At 43.4% G+C, this 27,600-nt stretch overlaps 1 protein-coding gene across 2 annotated transcripts in view; it reads right to left on the bottom strand.

Annotated features, from left to right (window-relative positions):
* Positions 1-26,611, bottom strand: part of CLIC6 (chloride intracellular channel 6) — a 48,942-nt gene extending 22,331 nt beyond the window's left edge. Inside the window, exon 1 of one of the 2 annotated variants that reach the window (XM_054048747.1) lies at positions 26,465-26,611. Coding sequence is in view for 1 of the 2 variants with exons in the window: in XM_054048738.1 (XP_053904713.1) it covers positions 24,297-25,652 (1,356 nt within the window). In the remaining variant the exon portion in view is untranslated. Of the gene's footprint in view, positions 1-24,296; positions 25,792-26,464 lie in introns of those variants that run through there. The other variant, XM_054048738.1, reaches the window with a different exon arrangement.
* Positions 26,612-27,600: the final 989 nt, after the last annotated feature.

The raw sequence follows: 27,600 nt of genomic DNA, 5'->3' as shown, positions 1-27,600 counted from the left end.
AGGACTGAATGGGTTTCCCCTTTTTGCTATCACCGTGACTTAGAGCTGGTTAGGAAAGGGGGGGAAATTGCTAACATTTTCATTTTTTTTTTTTATTGTCCACAGAAAATAGTTCATAGAAATTTTCCAAGCAGCTATAATTTTAATATCATGTAAATATAGACAGAATACCAGGTGGTACTGCAAGTTGCCTTCTACCCGTGAATCACTGTGATTGATGTAACAAGCCTAATCTTTCAGTTTTGTCCATGAGGGTGAGCTAATTCATCAGGCTAAGTCAAAAGCTGTTTTTTATGTCATTCTGCTACTTAAATAAATGATTCCAGCTACTATCTTGAACAAATGGCATTCACGTTTTAATTATGATGGGTCATGGGGTAAGTATGTCTTTCCTAGTCATGTCAGGGCTTAATGAGTTCATTAATCAAACATTTATGATGGCTGTGTCTGCAGACAAAGAAAGTATTAAAGCCCGTATAAAAGCTTTCATTAAGTCCCCTTTTAGGCAATGATCTGTATACTGTGATGGTATCATTTGATTATTGTTATTTGTAATCACAAGCTATTGCTTAATGGGATTATTAACTTATGCTCTACTATTTTCATCAATTTTTTGCTGTTCTACTCTCCTATTGTTTGCTTTGTGTATGGGACCAGCACGAAGGTCCAAAGTGGAGGGAAAAGTTCCTTGCACCATTCTTTCCTCTTCTATTTAAGCTCACAGGGCTGGGTGTAAGCCTGTCTTAAGCTTTTTTTTAATATGGAGATATACCTATCTCATAGAACTGGAAGGGACCTTGAAAGGTCATTGAGTCCAGTCCAGTCCCCTGCCTTCACAGCAGGACCAAGTACTTTCCTTCCCCTCCCCTCCCCTCCCCTCAATGGCCCCCTCAAGGACTGAACTCACAACCTTGAGCTGAGCAAGCCAATGCTCAAACCACTGAGCTATCCCTCCCCTACCCCCCCCATTTGTTTCAACATGCTAACAAAGGGGCTTTTACTAGGCAGTGTGACCTACTGAATAGGGCACTGGAGGGGGACTCAGAAGACTTCAGTTCAAGTCCTGGCTCTGACATGGGTTTGCTAGGTGAGCTAAGGCAAGTCATACCATCCCCATGCCTCAGTTTCCCCATCTGTAAAATGGAGATTTTCATAGTGCACTTCTTTGTGAAGCATTTGAGATCTACAGATGAAAAGTTCTACATAAGAGTTAAGTAGTATTATTATTTGTTTTTATATTGTATATATGGTATGATCCAATAGTTAAGGTTTCATGTATTCTGCAGCTAAAGTTCCATAACTGCTTCTATCAGAACCTCTCAGATTTCAGTCACTCATAACTTTCTGAAACTTTCACATATTGAGCTAAAATTTTCCATGTGTCTCGCAAATGCCTGAGGGCAGGAGTGAAAGTAGAAATAGGGACTTACCAGTACGGGGCTGGGTTGGGGCCGGCTCTGGCCCCTGGAAGGGGCGGGGCCTTGGGCGGAAGGGGTTGGGATGGGTGGGTCAGAGCCAGCCCCGGCCCACCCTGTAAGTGCCCTCCCCCACCGGGGTAGCAGCAGCAGCCGGGGGCTCCGGCAGCAGTATAAAGGGCCCAGGGCTCAGCCGCCGCTACCGCCCCGGGCCCTTTAAATCGCTGCCGGAGCCCCCGGCTGCCGCTGCTACCCCAGGGCTCCGACAGCATGGCTCTGGGGACTATTTAAAGGGCCCTGGGCCCTTTAAATAGCCACTGGAACCCTGGGGTAGTGGCAGCGGGGCTCCGGCGGCTATTTAAAGGGCCCAGGGCAGTAGAGGCAGCAGGAGCCTCGGCCCTTTAAATAACCCCGGAGCCCCGCTGCCGCTACCCCAGGGCTCCAGCAGCGGGGCTCTGGCCGCAATTTAAAGGGCCTGGGGCTCCATCCGCTGCTGAGAGCCCAGGCCCTTTAAATTGCTGCCTGGGGAAGCCGGGCCACCCTGATACGGCGCACCGGCTCTTGCCAGTACGCCGTACCGGGGCGTACATGTTTACTTTCACCTCTGCCTGAGGATGAAATTTTGTATTTCCTGTTTTTTTTTGGTTTGAAGTTTGAACTAGAGCTATCAAACCATTTTTAAAAATTGCAATTAATCCCTAAAGTAAAAAAATAGTTACGATTAATCACAGTTTTAATGGCACTGTTAAACAGTAATAGAATACCAATTTAAATGTATTATAAATATTTTTGGATGTTTTTCTATATTTTCAAAAATATTGATTTCAATTACAACACAGAATACAAGGTGTATAGTGTTCACTTTATATTTTTATTACAAATTTGCACTGATAAAAGATTTTTTAAAAATCTACAAGTTGAAGCATGAAGGGACATATGAATGTTTGGCACATCTGTCATGTAAATACCTTGCAACGCCAGCTACAAAAGTGCCATGCAAATGCTTGTTCTCACTGTCAGGTGACATTGTAAATAAGAAGCAGGTAGCATTATCTCCCATAAATATAAACAAACTTGTTTGTCTTAGCCATTGGCTGAAGTGGGGTTGAGTGGACTTGTAGGCTCTAATTTTTTTTACATTGTTTTGGTTTTTTGAGTGCAGTTATGTGGAAAAAAAATTCTACATTTGTAAGTTGCACTTTCATGATAAAGAGATTGCATTACAGTACTTGTAGGAGATAAGTTGAAAAATACTATTTCTTATCATTTTTACAGTGTAAATATTCAAAAATAAAATAAAGTGAGCACTGTACACTTTGTATTCTGTGTTGTAATTGAAATCAATATATTTGAAAATGTAGAAAAAAATCCACAAATATTTATAATTTAAATTGGCATTCTGTTTAGTCCTGATTCAAACTGATGAATTGCGATTACTGTTAAAAATCTAGTTAATCTCTTTTGCTTTAATTGCTTGAGTTAACTGCGATTAATTGACATCCCTAGTTTGACCAAAAATGGTTTGATTTTTTTGAGGGGGAGGGGGACATACCTTCTTTTTGCCCCTATTTTCAAATATTTCATAATAGGGTTCATGTAAGGAGGAATACCTGGCAGCACAACTTCCCTTCCTTCACTGAAGGGCACATGGGCCCTTCCCCTTCCACTTTCTCCCTTTAGGATTAGGAAGTTTAGTTCTCTCCCCTCCCATCATCCAGTGGCTGATGAAATGAGGCTGCAGGAGGTAGAAGAATCTGAAATGGGAGCAGGAAGAGCTGGTGCCTGGCTGGGGAGTTCCACCAGGAGGTGGAGCAGAACTATCACCTGAAGGTTTCAGAGTAGCAGCCATGTTAGTCTGTATCCGCAAAAAGAACAGGAGTACTTGTGGCACCTCAGAGACTAACTAATTTATTAGAGCATAAGCTTTCGTGGACTACAGCCCACTTCTTCGGATGCATATGCATATGCATCCGAAGAAGTGGGCTGTAGTCCACGAAAGCTTATGCTCCAATAAATTTGTTAGTCTCTAAGGTGCCACAAGTACTCCTGTTCTTATCACCTGAAGAATTGTCCAAGTTGGGCGTGCCCTATATGGATCCGTCCCCCTGCTTCTTAGCTCAGACATTGATTGCAATTTTTCTGGAAGTGTTTTGTTTTAAACCCCAACTGTTAACCAACTTTTTATGTAATCTTCCTTACTGATACCAAAGTGACAATTCTTTTTCATATAGGCTTCTATAAATGCTTCCACACTTTCTCCAGGTCTTAGCACCTTTGGTAAAAGCATGACCATCCATGTGTTATGTTCCTTTTGAAAAGAAATTCTCTTCAAACTTTTTAACAATGCTATCCCAGTTATTCTTATCTCCTCATCACTATCAAAGGTAAATGACTAATAGATGGTCTTCTACTTCACTTGTTGCATAAGGGCATATCTTCACTAGCAATATTAAAGTGCTGCCACGGTAGAGCTTTAACGTGGTTTGTGTAGTCGTGGAAGAGCGCTGGGAACAGAGCTCTCCCAGCACTCTATAAAAAACATCTCCACGGGGGGAGCGGCTCCCAGCGCTGGTGCACTGTCTACACTGGCACTTTACAGTGCTGAAACTTGCAGTGCTCGGGAGGGGGGGAGGGGGATGTTTTTTCAGACCCCTCCTAAGCGAGAAAGTTGCAGTGTTGTAAAGTGCCAGTGTAGCCAAGCCTTAAGCTAACAGGATGACCAAGACTTTGCTGCTCTCTGTATTTAATCTTCATTGTGGTTCTGGTGAAGTGTCCCTTTCATTAGCCAGTCTGTTGGCTTCTCACCATGAGTCTTTTGAAAGGCTGAAAGTATTTCCTAGTCCTTACTTATGTTGGTTCAAAGTGAATTGATTTCTGACAGTGTCACTTTTTCTGTGATTCTTTATTTTTGTAATGTAACTTTGTCCTAATTCTGAGCAAGGATTTTTATTAGGATAAGAAACAGTATTATCCCTAAAGATACACTGTTTGCTTCACTGTACAGTTTCTGCTTAGAAACTTTCTCAGCCCCCTCCTGCCTAGCTTCCTACTACAGTGATAAAGAAACACTAATGATAATATCAGAGAGAAACAACTCAATCACAATCTCTACTATTACTCCTGGCACAAAAATTCTTTTTGTTCTGGTAAGAGTCCTATATGATCTTGAGTTATATTATGAGCTCCTAGACTGCTGGGAGATTTTTACAGTAACTGGTAACTTACACTAACATCTACCTAAAAATATATATATTCCTCATATACACCTCTACCCTGATATAACGCAACCCAATATAACACGAATTCTGATATAACGCGGTAAAGCAGTGCTCCAGGGCGGCAGGGCTGTGCACGCCGGTGGATCAAAGCAAGTTCAATATAACGCGGTTTCACCTATAACGCAGTAAGATTTTTTGGCTCCCGAGGACAGCGTTATATTGAGGTAGAGGTGTATCAACAATAATTCTATCTAGAAATTTGTTCTCCAGTATAAATTATTGTAACAGACATTGAATAATATGTGAAATAGAGTTAGTCCTGAGTTTACAAAACCTTATAAATATTTGTAGATGTTTATACAGTACTATTTATGCAGATAGTGATAGAATTGTACCATTACAAAATGCAAAATGTACCAGATTCCTACAGTACTAATATATGAAAATATAGATAGAAATCATTTTGGTTCACTTGGCTGCAAATATAATGCATATTAGTAGCATGTAATACATTGTGATGATCAGAAAGGCATCATAGGTTTGTCATCTGTGTAATATCATGGTCAGACTAAAGCTTTTTGTGAGGCAGAGGCAAACAATCTAATTTTTTCTGTATGTAAACCATGTTCATTTGGGGGCTTAGGGCATAAGTGCTCTGTAAATTTTGCCAAACTGTTTTGATGCCACCTAGTGGTTTTATAATGAACATCTTTACTTCCTTGAATGCAGTGTTGCTGTAGCCGTGTGAGTCCTAGGCTGTTAGAGGGACAAGCTGGGTGAGGTAATATATTTTATTGGGGCAACTTCTGTTGGTGAGAGAGACAAGCTTTTGAGCTACACACAGCTCTTCCTCAGGTCACCCACCTTGTTATCTTTACTTCCATTCATATGATACCCTGTACAATGGTAACCTTCAATATTAACACATAACAGGTTTTATCTGTCATTTGGGAGCAAAGTCCCAATGTAGATTCTTTTCCTTTTTTTATTAAATTCCCTCTCAAGAAAACCTTAGATGTTGGCCTTGAATTCTATATATAAGAGCTAATACTGATCTTAATCTGTAGAAATTTTAAATTCATCATAAAACTTTTGAGCTAAAGCAGTCAAAAAACATCCTGCTGTAGGTTAAAAGTATTTCGTTGAAATAGCTTGGAGTAAAATTGTTTGGGCTTTTTAGCTATCAAAAATTATTTTAAACAGACATATATCTTCATCTACTTGATTAACATCAATCTTATTTAAGACAGATTTGTGCAGCTTCTATTTATCTAATGAATTAGAAACGGTGAAATATGACTGGCAGGTCATGAAACACTTGCATATAGATTGTGCATTGTGGCCTGCTAGTGTGGACCCCTGACTCATGCACTAACTCTGCATGGGCACAGGGATCCACACTAGCAGATTCCAAGGCAGGATAGAGGCCTTGCTATGGATTGGATTGACATTTAGGGAAAAGAACAAAAACAAAACCAAATTATGCCATCAACTATTTTTGTTCCTGTATAATATTGAAAGGGAGTATGAAAGGCTTTGCTGGTGGAGTTGTTAAAAGGCTCAGAGAATGTATACTGTTACCTCTCACAACTTGGTTGAAGGGACAAGGGTGTTGAATTTAACTTTAACAAGATAGCCTGTGTCCCAAATGTTAACTAGCAACTGAAGTTAAATAGGCGTTAACAAAACAAAATTATAAACTGTCTGACTAAAAATCTCTCCCCCCTCTGATTGCTATCATTGACACTTGTAATGTGGACATTTCATTAGCCGTCCAGTCATCCAGGCTAGTCGGAATCAAAATTTCTAACATAAAAAAGGCAGAAAAAAAGAACTTTTCACAGAAAATCTTCCAGTTTCCCTTTACAAAAGGTCACAAGCTCACTTTCTCCCTTTATAGCAGTGGTTCCCAAACGGGGGTTCGTGAACCCCTGGGGGTTCGCGAAATTTTACAGGGGGTTCTTGGGGGAAAAAATTCCCTAATGGCGGACAGAGCTGTCCCTAGGGACCCCAGACAGCAGGGGGCCAGCAGCCCGGAGCCTTGGACTTCCAAGAGCTAAGCAGATCAAAACAAGCATATCTATCGCATTGAGGAGATTTAAACTTCAAGACTCCTTATAAGAAATGGAAAAGGAGGTGGATATTTTTTGCTGTTTTTAAAACTAAATGGGCAGCTAGTATTGTTTTTAAAATTATTATGAAAAACAAGTTTAAGCTTTGTTGTAACGTGCGTTGTTTGTCTGGACTGCTCAAGACCTGAATGCTTGTGTAGGAGGAACTCTTTGAGTTGGCTTCTTAAATACCTTCATGCTGTTTCACATCTGATACTGCTTGATGAAATGTAGGAGTCTTGTCCTAGAACAGTCTTATTCAAAGTGATACAAGCTGCAAAAGTGAGAACTTGGAAGAGTGCTGTTTTCATAATGTAATAAAAATACTGTAATTATCAATAATAATTCATAATAAATAGTGTGTAATAAGCATGTCATAAAAACAAATTTTATATTTCCCAGATCACTACTTTTATATTTCATACTCAGGAGAAAATCCCCAGAAACATTCATTTTTAGGAGGGGGTTCGCGAGACTTGACATTTTAGTGAAAGGGGTTCACAGGTTGTTAAAGTTTGGGAACCACTGCTTTATAGGGTCACTTTTAAAGACCTTGCTCACTGCTAAAGAGGGAACTCTTCTTTACCTTCACTGAATCAAATGCAGTAAGAAGCAAATCTTTCCAAACATTGGCAGGGGGGCCAGAGGAAGGAGGAATCTTTAAGCCTAGAATAAGCACAAGTAATATCAATCAAATGTTTTTAAGTTATACTCACCAGGATATATGGATTTGTAATGAAAATATTTCTATAACAATTAATGATTATAGTGTTGCTAGCATGAAGGTATAATTCCAATTAAGTTAATAAGGAGCCTTTATTACTATTTCTTTTCTAGAAATAAGAGGTCTACAGCTGCTCCTAATTACTTAAATGGGAGCTGGATTGTGACCATCATTTACCTTTGATGTTCAATATTTACCACCTATCCAGTGCTCCAGCACCTACCCAGCCTGTCTACAAACAGGCTATCCTATTCTGATCTGGATTACATAAAGCAAACCAATAAATGATTACTCCATGAAATACAAAGACAAGACAGTGTAAGTAAAACTAAAAAATGAATAATAGCATGTAACTTGTCTATTTACTATTAAAACATGTGCTGCTCTCAAATATACACCTCCCACACCATTACAAACTGAGAGATTTTCCAGAGAAACAAGAAAAATGAAATATAAACAAATAAGTTGTGTACATAGTAATCTTGGGGCCAATACTTTTCTCAGTGATGCCAGGGGAGTTTTACCAATGTCTTTAATCAGAGCAGGGGCCCTAAATATTGTCATACAATTAGGATATTTTCATTTAAAATTGTGGCTCACAGCAGGGCTGTGAAAATAATTGCAGGCAGCTTTTAAAAGATTTAATCCTGCAATAGAATCAGATTATTTTACAGGTTGAAAAGGAATGTGATTTACTAAATTACTTTTCTTGGACATGTTGGTAATCCTACAATGTGTGAGTAATGATACCATGCTAGCTATGGTACGTTATACGAGCTAGGTAAAATGTATGGGTTGACTTAACCCCCCATTGAGATTGATAGGTGTGAACTCACCCTTTAATTAGCATAACTGTAAGCATAAACCACCACCCAAGACAAAAGAGGTGTGTGACCCACCTGTCAGCTGTGGCTGAGTATTGTTTTGGGTGAGGGGGAAGAGACCACACAGAAACTGAGAACAGGCAACAGCAGAGAAGGAGAGGTGCACGAAAGCCAAGCAGGAGCCTGTAAGCACAGTGTGACTGGAAAAAGCTAGGAAGAGTGATCGCGGGTCTGGTGTTAGCTAAGACTTGGGGGCTGTAAATGAAGGAAATTGCTCCTTTTGTTCTTGATTCCTTCTACATTCAGATACCAGGACTTCGTAAGTTTTTTATAAATAAACAAGATTGCACCAAAGAAATACCAGGCTTCAACAATTTCTGCTTCCGGCTGGAACATCCTCAGGGCCCCAAACTTTGACTGGCTGCTCAGGTCAAAAAGGGTCAACATTATGACATACTATGTACTGAACATGCAGAACTTGCATTGGAATCATGTTGGTAATTCAAGAAGAAACCCCCAGTATATCACGATGGGAGGTCAAACTAATTGAAAGTGGGTGCCTCCTAATTCTGGTAGCTGAAATCCAACGTTGTACGTGATGCAAAAGTAATCTGTATGCAGTCATCTGCTGCTTTTCTGACCGAGAAATAATTAATTAGTAACTTATATAAATAAATAACTTAAGCCCAGATCAGATCTGGGAGCTGTATCGGCAGAGGGCTCCCGTTACATGCAGATTTCTCTTGCGCTACATTGGGGAAGAGGGGCAATCAGCGGCCTCTGTGACAGTGCTAGCCCTTCTCAGGAACCTATTGGGTCAAGATTCATTTTGGGAATGAATCTGTCTCCATCATTTTTAAAGAGATTACTCAAAAAAGGTCATGCAGCCTAGGTCTGAAGTACATTTTAGGCGGTCTCCCTCCCTTTAATGGCAGTCAGTGGGCAGCAACAGCTAGAAGACACTAGGCAGAACACCTCCAGTGAAGCCAGTCTGCCAGAGAGTAGTGGGGAGAATGGGAGCGCAAGAGCATGAAAACACTTCCCATTCTGCAAGGGGAAGAGCCAACCTGTGAGAAATTCCTTGCTCTGCAGAGATTTCCTCTCCCAAGTCTTGTTGCTGAGAATTGTTCTGTTGTCCTGAGATTGTAAAGTGTTCAGTGTGTTTTTTCTATGGTCTGGTAGGTGCTGAGCAAACTGTAATAGTAAGGTAATCAGTTACTGATTACCCCTTGAATCTAGTAATCAGAAGCTTGTAATATGCTGCTCTTTCTCAAAGCAGCTCTAACAATCCTGTCCACAAATAAAGTATTTTTCTCCCGTTAGTAATTTACATATTCTTTTATGGACAACTCCTGAATTAAATAATTATGATTGCTGTTACAAAGATGATTTTATGACCATATTTAGGAAATGTGCATGGAATATTTTAAATGTAATAACCTTATATTAATTTGCCAGTAAGTTAATAAAGACTGAAGACCTCAAATACACCTCAGTGCTGATTAAACAAATATTGCCAAACATGCAAGTATAGTTTAATTACAAAAAAGACTTTGTACACCATGGTAATGGTGCTTGTTGTAGGTCCTGTCATAAACCAGCATTTCTTTTAAAGACTGTTTTCAACATAGTTTACAATGGATTCCATAAGTGTTTAAGCACAGTGGTTAAGACTTCTTCAAAGCAGTGTAGTTGAAAGAATGGCTAAATCACCACAGACAATTTTAAATCAAGACCAGATTTATTAAAAAGATGTGTTCTAGTTCCAACAGGAATTATTTTTGGGAAGTTCTATGGCCTGTGTTAGACAGGAGATCATACTAGATAATCATAATGGTTCCTTCTGGCCTTGGACTCTATGAATCATTCAAAACAGAAGCCATTTCATTTTCGTGGAAAATGTGGCTAAATTCCTTAAACAGCTTAAAATGTAATCCGCTTCGTAGACTGCTGGAAGATTCATTCATAGAGGCAGGTTTAACATAAGAGTGGTGGCAGCAGCAAACCCACCTTCTTCTCCCTAGCTTGGTAAGCATTGCTTCCCCATTGCTCCTCTCTTAGCTGCTGAGATGGGAATCCCTCTTGTTTCAATCTACTTTTAACCATTGCAGAAATAAACCTACTGGAAAAGAAAGTTGTGTTCTTTTTAAGAACCACACTATATTGCTTTGTTTAACTCTTCTCTTCACATGGCTGTATTCTTAGATTTCAAAACCTACAGAAATATAGGCAATGATAGCCAAAGAAACCTGAATGCTCTGAATCTGCACATAGCTAGCAATCTGTGGTTTTGCGAACCCTTGGAAATGCTGTACCCATTTATAGATCACTGAATTAAAGGGTTTGGTACTTTTACCCCACATAGTTCAAAACCTGAATACCCCTTCACAATGAATGCTGGTGAGAGACATCTCACCAGCGTTTGTGTTAAATTGACTATAAACCAGGTCACAAGTACACAAGCAACAAACCAAATGCTATTAGCTATTTATCCTGTTACAAGAATTATGGTTTAAATACCTCAATGCTATTTCTAATCCGTATTTAATAACATGGCAAAATACCAGCTGAACATTTTAAATCGAGACAAAAAACTTATATCCTTGTTAAATTCTTACAGGGAATTATTGCAACAAAAGAGCATTATATTCTGGAACACATTATAGGTCTGGGAAAAACAGATTAACTGATATTTTAATGACACATCCTGTTTAACATGATATTTAACATGTTGTATAGCCACATTATTTTAATCTACAAGCAAAATTACATCTATAAAATATCTATAATTTGTCTTGTAAGGGGGGAAAAAAGCATTTAATAAGCTACAGAGTGGAAAAAAGCTGGAGGGGGTGGTGAGGTGGACAAGAAAGCAATCTTGCAATGATAATCCTAATTCCTACACTTTGGCCAAATAAGGAAGATGAAAGAAGAGGCTGGTTGTGTGCTGCGCTTTTTTTTTTTTTTTTTTTAATTGTGTGGGGGTGTTTGTTTTGTTTTTTTGAGTAGAAAATAAATGAAACATTCATGCAAAATGTTACAAATAAAGAACCCTGTTGGCTCAGAACCTCCCGCAAATCATTAATATCTGGGTACATCACCTAGTGAAATATTGGCAATGAAAAATACCAGCCGAAGTGGCAAAATGGTAATGGGGGATCTGGTGGAAGTGATCTTCTTTCCTCTCCTTCCCACTGGAGGCGCCCAGTGCTGGGTATCTTCTCTTCCCTTTCCCTTCCCCCCAAACTGAAATACTTTGTAATCTGTGGGAATCAATTATTGCTAAATAAACAATTTTTTAAGTAAACATGCTCTAGAAATCCTGCTACAGACTAACCAACCCCAAGTATTCAAAAATCAGAATTCAAGCCTCGAAACATTGTAAGTTTGGTTTTAAAAATGGTTTGGGTTTGTTTTCTCTCCCCATCTCCCATGACTAATTTTGGGGGGAAGGTGTATTTGCCTGCTGGTTTTTTAATCTTTCAGGGGCATTCAACACACATTTTTAAACTTTTGTATACAACCATAAGGGCTAGGAACCTTATTTATGTAATGAAATCTCAGATTCTCATGTAATTGCTCCACTCCAGGGGCTGGAGCTTCAAGAAAAAACACCAGGTTTTGCAGAATTTGGAAACACTGCAAACCCCTCACACCTTCATTCTACTACATTGTATATAGTAGCCTGTAGTCTGCTGGTGTGAAACCAAATTGTACTACAACTTGGTTTGGGGTTAAAAGTGTTTGAAAATAATTCCAGACATGATTATATGTCCTAATGTGAACAGGGCCTCAAGTAAAGAAAGTGGCAGGCTTCTTTTTATTTTATTTTAGCATTTCTGAGAAACCATGTCCCATGTTGATGATGTAAATTTAAGATATTCTATTCTGCTGTTGTTGAACTCATTAAATAACCAGTATAGTCCTGTTCCACTTTGGTCCCAGATGAAAAATGTAGTATTGTTATATTCTGAAATGCCAGTTTATGAATGGAAACAGAACCAGAGAGGGAAACATCATGACCACAGTAGCTTCAGTCTGCCAGTGCCAATACTACCCTTCCTGATGAATAGGAAAAGGAAATAAGTAACCGCCAGTCATTAAGCTAATGATACAAAATTGTTCTGTGTCTCTAAGGTTTTGTAAAAGGAGAACTGGAAGGGGCAATTCTCCTCCCTGTATGATCTGAGCAACAATTTCCTTCCCACACCTGCTACGGCTCACCTAATACATAGCCTGATAGCTGATTCTTCCATGGAAAGGGGCGCTTATTTCTGAGTAAGGCCCTCTCCAGGGAACCTTGGGTTTTCTGCTTCACACATATAACCGCATATCATGTGTCATAACATATCATAACCGCATATCATGTGTGAGCATCAAAAGGCTCAAACTATTCATTCTGATAAAATGCTATATAAATTTAAATTATCATAAGCAGATTTTAAACAACTAATTAAAATGGCATGCACTGTGTAAAGCATCAACATTTTGTTTACAAAACTAGAGAAACTTTTTTTGAAAACTAAAAAAAGTTTGCTTAATGGCTAAAAAGGTTAATTACTGAAAAATCAATTAGTATGTAATCATTCAACTTCTTCAGTCTTTTATCAGTAAATAAACATAGCAAATGGAAATGCAAACAACTCCTTATCACATCATGACATTTTACTATCAGTTAGCAGCAAAAAAAATAAATCATATAACCTTCATATGCCATTTAATTGTGCTCCTTACAATAACCTGTGTTCTAACCAAGGGATATGTGATTTTTTTTTTTTCTTCAGCTGGGGTTACATTTTTATTTTAGACCAGAGAATCAAAATATGCAGAAAACTATGTGAAACACTAACAATGATAGAAAGTCAGTAAGGTCCAGAATCCTCAAAGATATTTAGGCTCCTAACTCCCATTGATTTGGACATTTGAATACCTTTGAGGATCAAGACCTAAATCTCTACTTGTTATCCACATTTTACAGATAGGGAACTGAAACAATATTTGCTTGTATTAAGATTGTACTCTTTGGAGTGGGGACTGTCTCTTGGAGTGCACAGTACAATAACACCCTGATCTCAGATGGACTTCTCAGTTCTACTGTCATATTAATAATAATAATCATGGCAAGGCTGCATACCCTCTGCATGTCCTCACAACCACTAGAAAAAAAATTTTTTTTTTTTGCTTTCAAAAATAGGGCTCTGTGTGTACGAGTCCATGAGAGAGAATTGGGTTTTTGGGTTTTTTTACACAATCATAGAACCATAAAAAAAATGCAGCATAGCCACTGTGCATGCTATGACTGTGAGTAATGCCACAGCCGCCATGTGTGTGAGACACCTGTAAAGCAAGATAACGTTGTGTGAAATTCTGTAGTAACCATAAGCCTACTTAACTTTCTCCCCAGTAATAGAATAGTGGTGCTGTACATCTGAAGGCCAGAAGGAGTTGTGTGCACTGGTATTTTTTTTTTTTCTACACAAATAAAAAGTGGCTCCTCTCCTCCCTGCCCTAAACTACAGAAACATATAAAATTAAACAACTAGCAGAATGCAAAGCTCTGAGCACAGCAATACAGCTGTTTTCTGCCGCCACAGGACATTAAGTAGGGCTGCAGTTACCCAGATAGATTTACAAAACCAAGGCTAGTTCCTGCCAAACTCAGGGCATTGGCAGCAATGAGATAAGGAAAACTCTTTTCTTTGCCCTTGGGAGTCTTGTCTGTAAACAGTGTAGAATCAGACCCATAGTGAGGTCAATAGACATTCTTACCTGGGAGAAGAATGCTCACATGAGGAGCAAAGGTTGCAGGATTGAGCCTCTAGGGACTTCATCCTGCATTCCTTGAACATTTAAAACTACCACTAGTATCAGTTACAAGGAACATCGGATCAGGCCTTAGACCCTGACTCTGTTCATCAAAGTGTTTAAGGCCCATGTGACTTAAGCACATGCTTAAAGTAAAACACACTAATTCAATAAGTGAATGTAATAAATGTTTAAGAATATAGTTGTGAGGACATAAAATGTTTAGTTTTTTATTTTTAATACTTTCTGACTAAAATAATTCTAGACCAAGAAGTCATTTGCAGTGACATTACAGAGGATAGGTGCTGGAGAATGATGGAGTATTGTGTGCATAAACCACTCTTGGGGCCTTTACAGACTTCAACCAAATAAACAAAATTTATACATCTTATAATTTGCAATCCTCAAATTACAGGACAGAAAGGGAACTCAAGATGTTTGGAGGGATTGTGGGGAAAAGAAAAAATCGACCCAGGGGTGCATTCAGCTTTATGTATGTGACCACATTATGATACCTCTATAATTTTGTGGTTGTGTCTTTTAATTTGTCTATTTTTGGAGCAGGGTTTGGGTTGTATGTTGTCAGAATTGGCATTAGTATACCTAAACAAAGCACTAAATTACTGCATAGTGTCTAAGCATGCCTTCAAGATCAAAGTTGCAAAAAAGAGTTATTTCAGTATATAGCTTTTAAAGCTATTTTTCAGTGAACAGGTTCAGGGAGTACATTTATCTGTATAATTTTAAGTTCTAAAACAGCTATGAAAAAAAAGGGGGGGGAGAGGGAGAGCAATTGTAACCATAAGTAAAGCTGAACCTCTCCCCATACTTTTAGAATTAATAAACTGTTTTTTGCTGCCATTGAAACAGGCTTTCAATTTCATATCTCCTTAAAATGTGTAACTTTTGTTTGCCAAATTTACATTGGTCCTTTTCTCTAAAAGTGTACCACTTTAATAAACTAAAAAAGACCTCTAAATAAGTAGTCAACTCTATAAGCATCTGCAACCGGTGCATAGAGTATACACAATAACCTGAAGAGTTATGAAAGGAATTCATAATGCCGCTCCTCTTAAGCTGTATTATGGCATCCTAAATTGCCATACTGCATCCAACAAAATAGCTGAGAAAGGGCAAATGCTTGTGGGAAGTTGGCCAGTTTCCTGTTTTGTGAATCTTGGGAACAAAACAGAATCCCTGGCTAATGTGTTTAACTACTGCACACAATTGTCTCTGCAAACTCAGCACTTCAAAATATATACAAGATTTGAAACTGCAATACAAATATTTTATAAATGGCTACTTTACAGGAATTGCCCTGCTTGTGATGGATAGCAGCAGGTGGCCAGTTTGAATGAAAGCACGGTTTGGTTTTGTTCTGGTTTCATTAAAACATGCTAGTTGATGGATAGTTACCCTTTCCTCGCCCATTCCCTGATATAAGGTTGAGCTGTGCTTCTGCTCTGCCTGGGGCAATGACTCTTTTCTGGCTACTTCCTTTTTAAGTTGGGCTGGCTGCTATGATATGAAATATGGGGTGTGATTGGAAGACCCTATAATTAAGGCTATGTTTTAGTCATGGGTATTTTTAGTAAAAGTCATGGAGAGGTAACGGGCAGTAAACAAAAATTCACGGCCCATGACCTGTCCATGACTTTTACTAAAAATACCTGTGACCAAAACTTGGGCGGGGGGCTGCAGGTGCTCTACGGGTGGTGGCCCGGGACCCCACTGGTGCTTGAGGGGGGCGGGGTTGGTGGGGCTGGCAGGTCTCCCTACCTGGCTCTGCATCCCTGAAGCTCCTAGGTAGTGGAGGAGCACAGGCTACCGGGAACCACAGTCAATGGGACCTGCGGGGGCAGGGCCTGCAGGCGCAGGCAGCGCGTGGCACGGAGCCAGCCTCCCCCAGCCTCTCCGCTGCTTAGGAGCTGCAGGGGCATGCCACTGGGAGCCCCCCACCCCAAGGTAAGCACCACCCTCCAGGCCCCCCCTCCCACACACCCAAACTGCTGTTGCTGGCCTAGGGGCTGCCCGGCTGGGGCAGCTCCTGAGCCAGCACCAGCTGCTGCGGCAGCAGAAGTCATGGAGGTCACGGAATCCATGACTTCCGTGACAGACTCGCAGCCTTACCTATAATCAACATTGCAGTAGTGCTGGGGAAATATAAGAAGGCAAACTGGGAGAGGGAAGGAACACACGAGAGCCCAGCTGAACTTAGCAGCACCAGGAAGAAAGGAAGTACAGAACCAAATAAAGGCATCTTGTCCCTGGAGGTTTGGTGGTTTCAATTAAACACATAGAGAACAGGTAGGATGCAAGACAAGTAGGGATGGGCTGTATTCATTGAGGAAAGCATGTAGAATGAGTGTGGAAAGAAGAGGGAATTTGGAACTTTAGGGAGTAGGGTTGCCAGGCCTCCAGTTTTCGACCGGGACTCTGGCAGCTCCAGTCAGCACCGCTGACCGTGCCGTTAAAAGTCCAGTCGGCGGCACAGCGGGAGCCTGGGGCTAAGGCAGACTCCCTACCTGCTCTGGCTCTACGCTGCTCTTGGAAGCTGCTGCCAAGTTCCTGCGACCCTTGGGCGCTGGGGCAGCCAGGGACTGGGAGGTTCCATGCACTGCCCCCACCCCCAATGCCAGCTCCGCAGCTCCCACTGGCCTGGAACTATGACCAATGGGAGCTGCGGGGCAGCGCCTGTGAGCACGATGGCAGCGCACACCGCGCAGAACCACCTGGCCGCCCATGTGCCTAGATGCCGCAGGGATCTGGCGGCCAATTCCTCAGAGCCATGGTAAGTGCTGCCAGGACCCTGCACCGCCTCCCGCAACCCAACCCCCTGCCCCTCATCCCCTGCCCCAGCCCAGAGCCCCCTCCTACACCCTAAACCCCTCATCCCTGGCCCCACCCCCAGCCAGAGCCCTCAACCCCCAGCCTGGAGCCCCCTCCTTCAACCCAAACCCCTCATCCCCAGCCCCACTCCAAAGCCTGCAGCCCCAGCTGGAGCCCTCACCCCCTCCCACACTCTGAACCCCAGAGCCCCAGCCCAGAGCCCCCTCCAGCACCTCAAACCCCTCATCCTCAGAGCCCATACCCCCTCCCACCCCCCAACCCGCTGTCCCAGCCTGGTGAAAGTGAGTGAGTGTGGGGAAGAGCGAGCAATGAAGGGGGGATGAAGGGAGTGGCGCCTCGGGCAAGGGGTCGGGGCAGAGTGTTTGGTTTAGTGTAATTAGAAATTTGGCAACCCTACTCTCACACCCTAACTCCCTCCCAGATCCCGTATGCCCACCTGCACCCCAAACTCCCTCCTGGAGCCTGCAGCCCAAAACCCCTCTTACATCCCAATCTCCTGCTCCAGCCCTGAGCCCCCTTCTATACCCCAAACCCCTCAGCCCCAGCCCCACCCCAGAACCCAAACCCCTCCTGCATCCAAGCCGCTGCCCCAGCTCTGAGACCACACTCCAAACCCCTTTGCCCCAGCCCAGAGCCCCTCCTGCATCCTGAACTCCTCATTTCTGACCCCACTTCAGAGCCCACACCCCCAGCTGGAGCCCTCACCTCAGACCTGCCCCAGCACAGCAAAAGTGAGTGAGGGTGGGGAAGAGCGAGCGATGGAGGGCTGGAGTGAGTTGGGGTGTGGAGACTCAGAGAAGAAGCAGGGCAGGGGCGGGGCCTCAGGGAAGGGACAGGAAAGGGATGGAGCAAGGGTGTTTGGTTTTGTGCAACTAGAAAGTTGGCAACCCTATTAGGGAGGCAGCTGAAGAAAAGAAGCAGGGACCTTTCTACTGTTGTCTAAACGTAATCAAATGTTCCTCTACTCACTCCACAGTGATGTGTCCTGGCTTTGCATTTAACAAATCTGGTCACCTTAGGCAAATCTCAAATGATTTGCTTTGCTTTGGATCAGCATGCAACTTTCCCAAAACCTTTTAGTCTGCAAAATGGGCTGGAAGCTTCACAGTAAGAGGCCTTTTGTGAGATTCCCCATATTTTAACAAGAACAGAAATCCATAAAAAACAGGGCAATGTAACCTCACGTAATTGAAACTGTATTTATAACCTTTAAAGGTGATCTAAATTCTGGCCCCCCAATAACAATGTGTCTATATTATAATGATTAACAGTGATTTTTTTTTTTTAACATATTTTTGTTTGGGTACCAGAAGTGATTTTCACCCAGGGACAAGCAAAAATCCAAATCTGAGATATAAATCTTTCCTCTGTAAGTTTTTCCTGGAAATCTGCATATCAAACATCAGACACAGAGTGAAGAATATCAGATGGAAATACAGGCTGTGATTTTTTTTCAATGGAATTTGAGCACCTAATTCTTAGGGGCTCCTTTGAAAATCACAGCCAGAGTACTTAAAGAAAGATATCAAGCCCAAATAATTTAATTTTAGAATAGTCTTTTTTTTTTTAATCTTAATACATAGGCTAGACCACAGTTCCATAACTGGATCCTATAAACATTTCATGGAAAGTAAAGGTTCCTCCTCTTCTGCATTATGAAGCATGCATCAGGTGTGATATCTGTAAGCATGGTGCAGTATCTGATTTTTTTCCTACTGTTTCTTTCAGTGGCCAAAATCTCTCTGCCTTGTTTACTTTCTTGTGTATCAGAATTTCTGATAATTCAGCAAATCTCTAAGAATATAGGGCCAGATCCTGAGAATCAGCTATTTGGTGCACAACACATCTCAGGAAGGGTGCAATGAAGGCTGGAAATCAATGGAGTTACTTCAGATTACACAAATGTAACTGAGATCAAAAACTCACGCATTGGAAGGATGAATGAAATGAATCACCCTGTGAATAAGAGACCAAAAAGGTCACAAAGATTGGATGAAGTCTGTTATTTTAATCTTAGCCTTTTGAAGAGCTCTTAAGATACACCATTTATTGTTAACCCAGAATCTGAGCAAGAACTCTTTTGACATAGTATCAGAGGGGTAGCCGTGTTAGTCTGGATCTGTAAAAGCAGCAAAGAGTCCTGTGGCACCTTATAGACTAACAGACGTATTGGAGCATGAGCTTTCCTGGGTGAATACCCACTTCGTCGTCATGCATCCGACGAAGTAGGTATTCACCCACGAAAGCTCATGCTCCAATACGTCTGTTAGTCTATAAGGTGCCACAGGATTCTTTTGACATAGGATTAATTTGATGGAAGATCTCATACTGAAATGAGTAGTCCAGCTGTTTGAGTTCTGCACTTACAGCCAAATTACTAGACCCTCTGATCTTCAGAATTACTGAAATTTGTAGTTAAAACTGAGGTTTAATTCTGTTCTTATCTGAAATATCTTAAAGGTGACTTGCAAGTATGTTTTTAAATGAACCAGGTATAGAATTATGTCCTGAATATCCTAAATAGTAAAGTTAGAAGTAGTATTCAATTCCTAGGCAATTTTAAACTTACCAGAGAAGATTTGCAAAGGCACATATGGTGGTTAGGTGCCCACATCCCACAGAAAGTCAATGGGAGTTAAGTGCATCGCTGCCATTTGTGTCTTTGAAAATCTCCTTCACCCTTCTTTATGATAGTTTTATGGCCCCTGAAGTCACAGATCCCTGGTTCCCATGAGTGATATCCCAGTATACCTGAGGATGGTGACAGTACAACCACCAAGGAATCCAGCTGAAGCATGAAGGTTCCCTAGAAAAAAATAGGTGGTGGTTTTTACTACACTGGGCAGGTTGGCAACTTAATTTTTAAATATGATGAGGTGTCATGTTGGGAGACGATGGTGCTGGTAATTCAGAAAAATAGGTAACAATGGTAACTTTTTAATCTTTTATGTGAAGATATGGTTCAAACTAATGTTTTCAGGTCTGCAACAGACTTTCTGTGTATCCCTGGGCAAGTCACTCAGGGACAGTTTTTCAACGATATTTAGGCACTTAAAGATGCAGATAGTTGCCTAGTGGATATTAGATACCTAGGCACTTTAGAAAATCCTAGTATGCACCTATCTGCATCTTTAGGTGCCTAAATAGCTTGAAAAATCTGGCCCTTAAGACCTGGCCACAAAATTATTGTCTATCTGGTCTATCCCAGGACAAGGTGGAGCTAAGCATGATGTCAGATTGGTGGAGGCTTTTTACAGAAATCCAATTTTCAGGTAGGAACAAATGTCCTTGTTTCAGTCTTAAATTAACATCACAAATCTATTTGCTTGTAATGTTTAGGCTTAGTGAGCCAAACTGTTCTCATTTGCACTAGTACAAAACTAGAGTCACAAGGAGTTCTCCTGGACTTACAGTGCAGCTAAGAGCAGAATCTGGCCTGGGATATTGCACTGGTTCATGCTCTCACTAGTTGTTGTTGCCTTCAGTTTTCAACAGAGAAGAGTTGAAATAATTTAGATTAATTTCATGCTTCCTTAACACCATTACACTTTTACCACAGTGCCAAAATAATTTCTGGCTTGATCCTGCAAGTTTACAATCTAAGTATAAAACATGAGACAACAGGTGAATGCAGCAGACTGGGGGAGCACAAGGTAACAATGAAACAATAGTGGTCAGGATGATAGGCAGCAATCTCGGCCTAACAGTTAGCGAATTTTCTGCAGGCATCACAAGAGAGGAAAGTTTTAAAGAGGAATTTGAGAGAGGGCAATGAGGTGGCTTTCTTTACAGGGAGCTCTTATTATACATAACGGGCAACAAAGTTTGTTGGGAAAAAAAATTTAAATGGTAGAAAAGGGGTGGAGGGCAACAGCCCAACCGTACAGAAGAGATGACAGGCTGGCATAATGGTATTATTCTGAGCAGCAGTGGGCTGGAGACATGTGCACTGGGATGCATTGGGTCGGGCTCTTTTCGGGGGGATCATTTCATGCTGGAAATAAAACCCAGGGATTCAATTTGCTTGCTTCTCACTTTTTAACTCTCTAGTTTTGGCAATAAGCATTTACTAATTGGGGGAATACCATGTCAGACTCTGCTGCATCACCACACTGGGACCATCCCCGACTACACTCTATATGGGCTGATGCAGTCACTCAGTACTCATTTTTGGTATCCACTCTGCCTCTGTTTAGTATTAAATGCTTACGTAACTTGGTACACCCTAAACATTATACCTGTGTTTTTTAAATATCTTGAGCCCACTCTGAGCCACAGTGGGGACCCACCTTTTCTATCCCATCCCTTCCCAGTGGGCAGGAGGAGTACAGAGAAACAGTGCAGCTCCTCATAGCAGCAGGGAGAAAGAGGCATGATTCCTTCCAGCAGTAGGAAAGAGAGGGGCTCTCTGTCCTCCCAAATGCTGTGAATGGGGAGGTGCTGGGCTCCCAATACAGAGCTGCTCTAGGATGCCAGCCTCAGAGGTGGAGAAAGAAGAGACCAGTCTTAGCTAATAAATGTAGTCATTTACCAAATAGGTGTATAGTAAAATGTTCAGGTCTGGTTATGTCCTGCCAGTGAAGTCATTAGAATGATGAATGCATTATTTTCAAAGCAGTCGTGAATTACTAATGTTAAATCAGTCATGAAAATGTTCCTCCTTCCTTTTAGAAGTTCACAAATATTTCAGTTAACTATGCTTAAGCCTTATTTTTGGATTATAATGGCACAATTCACATTCTTATCCTTATTATGTCCTGCTCTCCAATTCTGATTCCTCAGCTATTCTACAAGGACTGGAATCATGCTCCAAGTGTGGTTTGCCTTTGCAAAGTGACTTTATGAAAGTGACGACATGGGATTCTGCATTTATGTCTCCATGATAATCCATATCAAATACTATCAGTTTTCGACACACAAAAAGATGTTGTTTTCTGATTGCCAGCCCTTCAATCTCTGCTTGGGATTTGAAAATCAGACTGGGCTCTTTCTGCAAGACAGAAATTGTCCTCATTTATACTGGTGAAACTTCTGCCACATTAGGACTTTAGTTACACCTGTGCAATCCTACTCCGTTTATTGATAGATCTATAATCACAATACAAAACAAAAAGGAGGTTGCATAAGTGGCCCTACAGTTGTTCACTCAACCTATGAGCCAGAAAAGAATGGAGTTCTCTCTCCCAGATCTGAGTTGGCCCTGCATGGCTCACAGTAGTAAAAATGAAACTGTCATTAAAAAAAGCACACCCGACTGAACATGCACAGGGTGCAGGTCTACTGAATAAGAAGGTAACATTTTTTCATAGTCACTTTTCAGAGTAAAGCTGTACTATACAACTTCTGCTGTATAGATTTCTACTTTGCCCCAGAAATATTAATTTCAACTCTAGCCGCTGCATTCAGCTAATGGAAATCAATATGCTAGAGCTAAGTTATTTACAGTAAATTTATATCGCAATCAAGCTTGTATTTTAAAAAAAGCTATAGGGGGAGGAGTGGGGAGAGAGCAAGGGGGCATAAAAATAGAGAACAACATTTATCTTTCCAGTATGGCAATATACAGTACATTGGATATTAAAGACTCAATAGCACTTGTAAAAATAGGGTTTTTCCCATGTTTTTGTTTGGTATAGAGCTAGCTTTACGTATGCAGTCCTAAGCTTCAAGAAAGGGAGAGAAATCAAGGCATAAATTGCTTGGTTTTCTGGATTCATTGCCAAATAGAAGGGGGAGATCAAACTGAGTTTTTTCTTCCCACTTCATTCTTGTGCCTGTGGACCAGGTCAACCCATGAATGAGTTGCACATTCTGCATTGGAAATATGACTTCCAGTAGCATAAGACCCAAAGTGGCCCCTCGTTTTCTTTGTTTATAAGGCTGGCCCTGCCTCGGTCAAATTGCTCCATGCTGCTCACTGTTGTGCTTGCTAAATTTGGTTGTTGCCCTCCAACCCAGTGGGGGACTTGGTTTTCATGGTGCTGACCTAAGGGTCCACCCATGCTGATCTGACTTCAGGATCAAGGCTATACTTTGTAGAACTGAGCAAGTAGGCAGAAATTAATTTCAGAACATTTCATAAATGTTAGTTTTTTATTTTGCCTGTTTTTTTTCTAAATTAAATTTCACCTGCTTGAATTATAGGTATTTTGAATGTATGTAAATTGTGTATCTTTAACTGACCTACTAACACATTACATAGCAGCATGGGGTTGTTTGTTTTCCCCAAAAATGTCTGAATCCAGAATTGCCACATTTGTCTACATTTATTATCTGAAATTAATTTCAATTCTCAGTATCTGTCAAGTACTCCCTGATCTTGTTAGCATAAAACATGCTGTATAAATGTGACATCATATTATCAATGCTCTTAAAAAGGAATTTTCTATTTTCTTCCAAGTAAGTTCCTATAATGTCACTCCTTATGTCTTTTTCTCTCGGGGTAATGGTGGTGCATCTTCTATCTCCTCCTACTTTGGAGATTTTAAACTCTCCAGGGACCTTTAACAAGTATTTCTCTACTTCACAAAATGTTGTGAGAATTATGTCATGCTCAGACACTACACTGATTAGCACAACAGAGAAGCCCATGAACAATCCAGAGTGACACGTAGATTCTCATACACTTTTCATTTAAACATATAGAGATATCTAGACCAAAAAAGTAAAACATGTCAAAATAGTTGTGGGTGAAAGCCCTTTGGGAAATTGCCTCACTGACAGTTTTGCACTTTTCCTTTTCTTGCTGGTGTTATTATTAATTATTGTAACTATTAGAATAACAAAACCAGGATTTGCAGCATAACCAAGAGTGGAAAACTTTGCAACATGTCTATGTTTAACCAAGAAGGAATGAAAAGTCAAAGGAGATTAATCTCGGGATTAAATAATAACCAAACCATTTTAACAAAACTGGATTTGCGTCTGGCAGATTTAAAGGACACTAGTAACAGCAAATGCACAACCAACGGCTCCCTCCCTTACAGCTGCGATCTGTAAGGAATATGGGGGGAGGAGGGGGAACTAGAGGGCGCTCCCTCAAACTACTCCACGTTATTGTAACGCTGAACTGCATAGTGTCACGTTTGGGGGCAAAACTCCATACACATATGGTTGGGCAGAGGAGTCACTACATTCATTTAGGCGGTGTGACAGGGCGACCGCTTTGTCTAGATCTCCCCCAACCACCCATGATACTAGGAAACTGCTAACACCAGCCCATGACTCGGTCATCATGATCTACACAACAAATCTTCCCCAAGCTTGAGGATCGCCCCCGGCAGGGAGCCGGCTATTGGTCTAAGGGAAGAGCAAGAGTTCGAGCGGATTGACTGACCAGGCAGTTTTACCTTGACGAAGAGGGAGATGTTATGCTCTTGCGTCTCTTCCCCGGGTTCACCAGGTGTGCTCGCCTCATCCTCTTCCTCGCCCCTGCCCTGCATGCCGTTCAGGTTCATGGCTTCTTCGCCTCTCTCCGCTCCCGCAGGCTCCCCGGTTGCATGTGGCTCTGTTAGGTGGTTGCTCAGTTCATCCCCACCTGGGGTGTCCTCTGGGCTTTCTCTTGTAGCAGCGTCCTCTGTGCTTGCGTGTTCTTCTGCTGCTGGTATTTCCTCGGTTGCATGGCCTGCGGCGTCTCCTGCCGCGGGGCTTTCTTCGCTTGGCTCAGTGTCTTCGGGATTTGCTCCCGCTGGTGCACTGCTTTCCGGACTTTCTCCTGCCCTAGTTTCGTCCTCAGCTGCATCCTCCCCTTCATCGGGCTTTGCTTCTGCCGTTGCATCTTCCTTGCCATCCTCTTCCTCTCTCTCCTCCTCTTCGCGCTCTTCTCCCTCGGGGGCTCCTTCCTCCCCTGCCACCTCCCCAGGCTTTTCTTCCTCTCTCGCGTCCTCCCCAGAGTCTCCTTCAGGCTCTTCTTCCTCCCCGGCAGCCTCCGCAGGATCTTCCGCCTGGGGGGTTTCTGCCCCGGGGGCTGCCCGTTCTCCGGGTCCCCCTTCCGCGGGGCTTAGCCCCGGGCTCCCGTCTCCGGTGCTCTCCCCCGCGGGGCTTGGCCCGGGGCTCCCGTCTCCGGTGCTCTCCCCCGCGGGGCTTGGCCCCGGGCTCCCGTCTCCGGTGCTCTCCCCCGCGGGGCTTGGCCCCGGGCTCCCGTCTCCGGTGCTCTCCCCCGCGGGGCTTGGCCCCGGGCTCCCGTCTCCGGTGCTCTCCCCCGCGGGGCTTGGCCCCGGGCTCCCGTCTCCGGTGCTCTCCCCCGCGGGGCTTGGCCCCGGGCTCCCGTCTCCGGTGCTCTCCCCCGCGGGGCTTGGCCCCGGGCTCCCGTCTCCGGTGATCTCCTCCGCGGGGAGCTCTGCAGGTCCTTCGCCCTTCCCGCTTCCCCCGGCGTCTCCTTCGGCCCTTTCCTCCGCGCGCTCCCCTGCTGGGCTGTGCGCGGGGGCAGGCTCCTGCTGCTGCCCCTCGGGGCTCCCTGCTCCTGCCTCCTCTTCCCCCTCTCCGCCGCTCTCCGCCGCGCCCCGATCCCCGGGCGCCTCCTGGCCCTTCCCTTCAGCTGCTCTTTCTGCTGCATCCTCCTCCCGCCAGGGGCCGGGGGACTTCTCCTCCGCCGCCCCTTCCTCGCTCCCTCCCTCCACCGGCTCTTGGGAGCCCTCTGCCCCGAGCGGCTCCGGGCTCTGCGCCCCGCGAGGCTCTTCTGCAGGAGAAGGGGGGCTGCTCTCCATGGCAAGGGGCCGGAGTGTGGGTCCTGCGAGAGGCGCCGCTGGCTATGGCGACTCCTCGCTGCACCCGCGGGGATTAGCGACTGGCCCGCGCCCAGGGCCAGCAGCACCTGCTCTGCGCCCGAGAGCGCCACGGGGCCGTTTGCGCATGCTCTGTCGCGGCGGCTGAAGCGGCTGCCCTAGCTCGACCCTGGCTCGCCCTCAGAACCTGCTCCCCGAGCCAGGCGGGGACAAGGCAGGGACAGGGTGGGGGAGGTGGCAACAGGAGTGGGGGGGGGTGGCAAAGCCAGGGGGCGATATAGGTTCTGGAACTAGCGGTGCTGGGGGGGTGTTGCCGCTGCCGCACCCCCCCTGGCTTCCCATTATAGACCAGCTTTGCAGTTTGGTTGAATGGCTCTCAGCACCCCCATTGTACAAATTGTTCCAGCACCCCTGGGGGGAGAGGGGAAAAGGGAGTCACAGTAGAGAAGATTGGGGCGCGGGGAGAAAAACTGGGATACAGGGGCCGGAGTAGTTGGGCTTGCGCTCCTCCTTAGACGTTTTATTTCTGCACTGAACTGTGGCAGCAAAGCCACTAGCTATCCCCCAAAGACTCAGCACTTTCTGCCGTGGGGTTTATGGTGTGAAAAAGGATTCCCGGCCAATGTCCTGCTGGGATTCACAGGGCTACAACAACACTGCTTCGGGGGGAAGGGGGGAGCGGAGGAGCCAGTTGCCCCTCTGCATGCAGAGCAGAGGCAGGAAACTGGTGGGGAACTGCTGCTGGCACAAAACAGACGTGTTTCTCCATGACCAAACCTCCTGGTTTTTCTCACCGGCGGGTCAGAGCTCTCAGTGGGCAACACGGGTTCGCTAGAGCAGCCAAGACACTCCCGATCCTTCAGGAGGATCTATGTACGGCCGCAGTCAACTCTGCGCAGCCTGGGTTGCTCTGCTCCCAACTCCGCAGCTAAATACCCTCCGGCTCAGCGCAGCACGCTCCTTCGGTACTCTGGCGCTCCCTCCCCAGCAAGCTCCCAACTGGGGACCAAAATCCGCTCGCTGTGCTCTCCTACGGCTGCGCAGGCTGCATTTGCTTCTCAGGCTCCCGCTCTGGCTTCCCCTTGCCAAGTTTTAACAACTTGCCCTTTGCAGTCCTTCAAATATCCTGCCCTTGCCAGACTACAAACGTATCCTGCTCACAAGTCCTTGAAGAAACCCTCATACCTTCATTGTGTTTTGGGCAGGACGTAACCTCTTGGGTGGCCTGACATTGACGAACGTAAGAAAGTAACCCAAACTGTAACTGTATCCCAAAATGCTTCACCGAGTTAAACAATACAGTGGTTGGGCTACATTATAAACAATAGCCAAGGCAGAGAGAAATGAAGTAGGAGAAAGGAAGAAAGCTACCTCCACATATGAGTTTTGAAAAGAAATGGAGAGCTAATGCTGCAGAGACAGAAGAAGGTTGTTCCAAAAGGCAGGAGGAGGTGATATTGGGAGTGGGGGAAGATTAGGCAATTTCTACTTGAGAAAGAAGTTTGTGAGAGAGACAACTGCAAATCCAGGGAGGGTTTCAAAATTAAGGAGAGAAATCTTGGACTGGATTCTGATCTGCACGGGAAGCCACGGGAGTTGTTGGGGGATGGAGATGATGGAGTTGTGCCCTTTGTATGGGTGAAAAAACTCCATTCTGCACATGCTGGAGTCTGAGAAGCTGGGTCTTAGGCAGGCCCTATAGAAGGAAAGAAATTGTTCAGAGTGGGAAAGAGGATATAAAACATGGGTAAAGATTTCTGCATAGATAGTGCTGAATGCAGATAACGTTGCAAAAGTGGCGACCAGGCAGACTTGCAGGCATAGCTGATGTGGGAAGAGGATATAGAAGAAAAAATAGCACCAAGGTTACTGTGATTGATAGCTATATTGGGATATCTGATTGATCATTTTGATTACATTTCTGAACTCC

The sequence above is a fragment of the Malaclemys terrapin genome, chromosome 1 (genome assembly GCF_027887155.1).
Source record: "Malaclemys terrapin pileata isolate rMalTer1 chromosome 1, rMalTer1.hap1, whole genome shotgun sequence".
NCBI lineage: Eukaryota > Metazoa > Chordata > Testudines > Emydidae > Malaclemys > Malaclemys terrapin.
The sequence above is the reverse complement of the archived record's forward strand: the minus strand, read 5'-3'. Positions and strand labels throughout refer to the sequence as shown.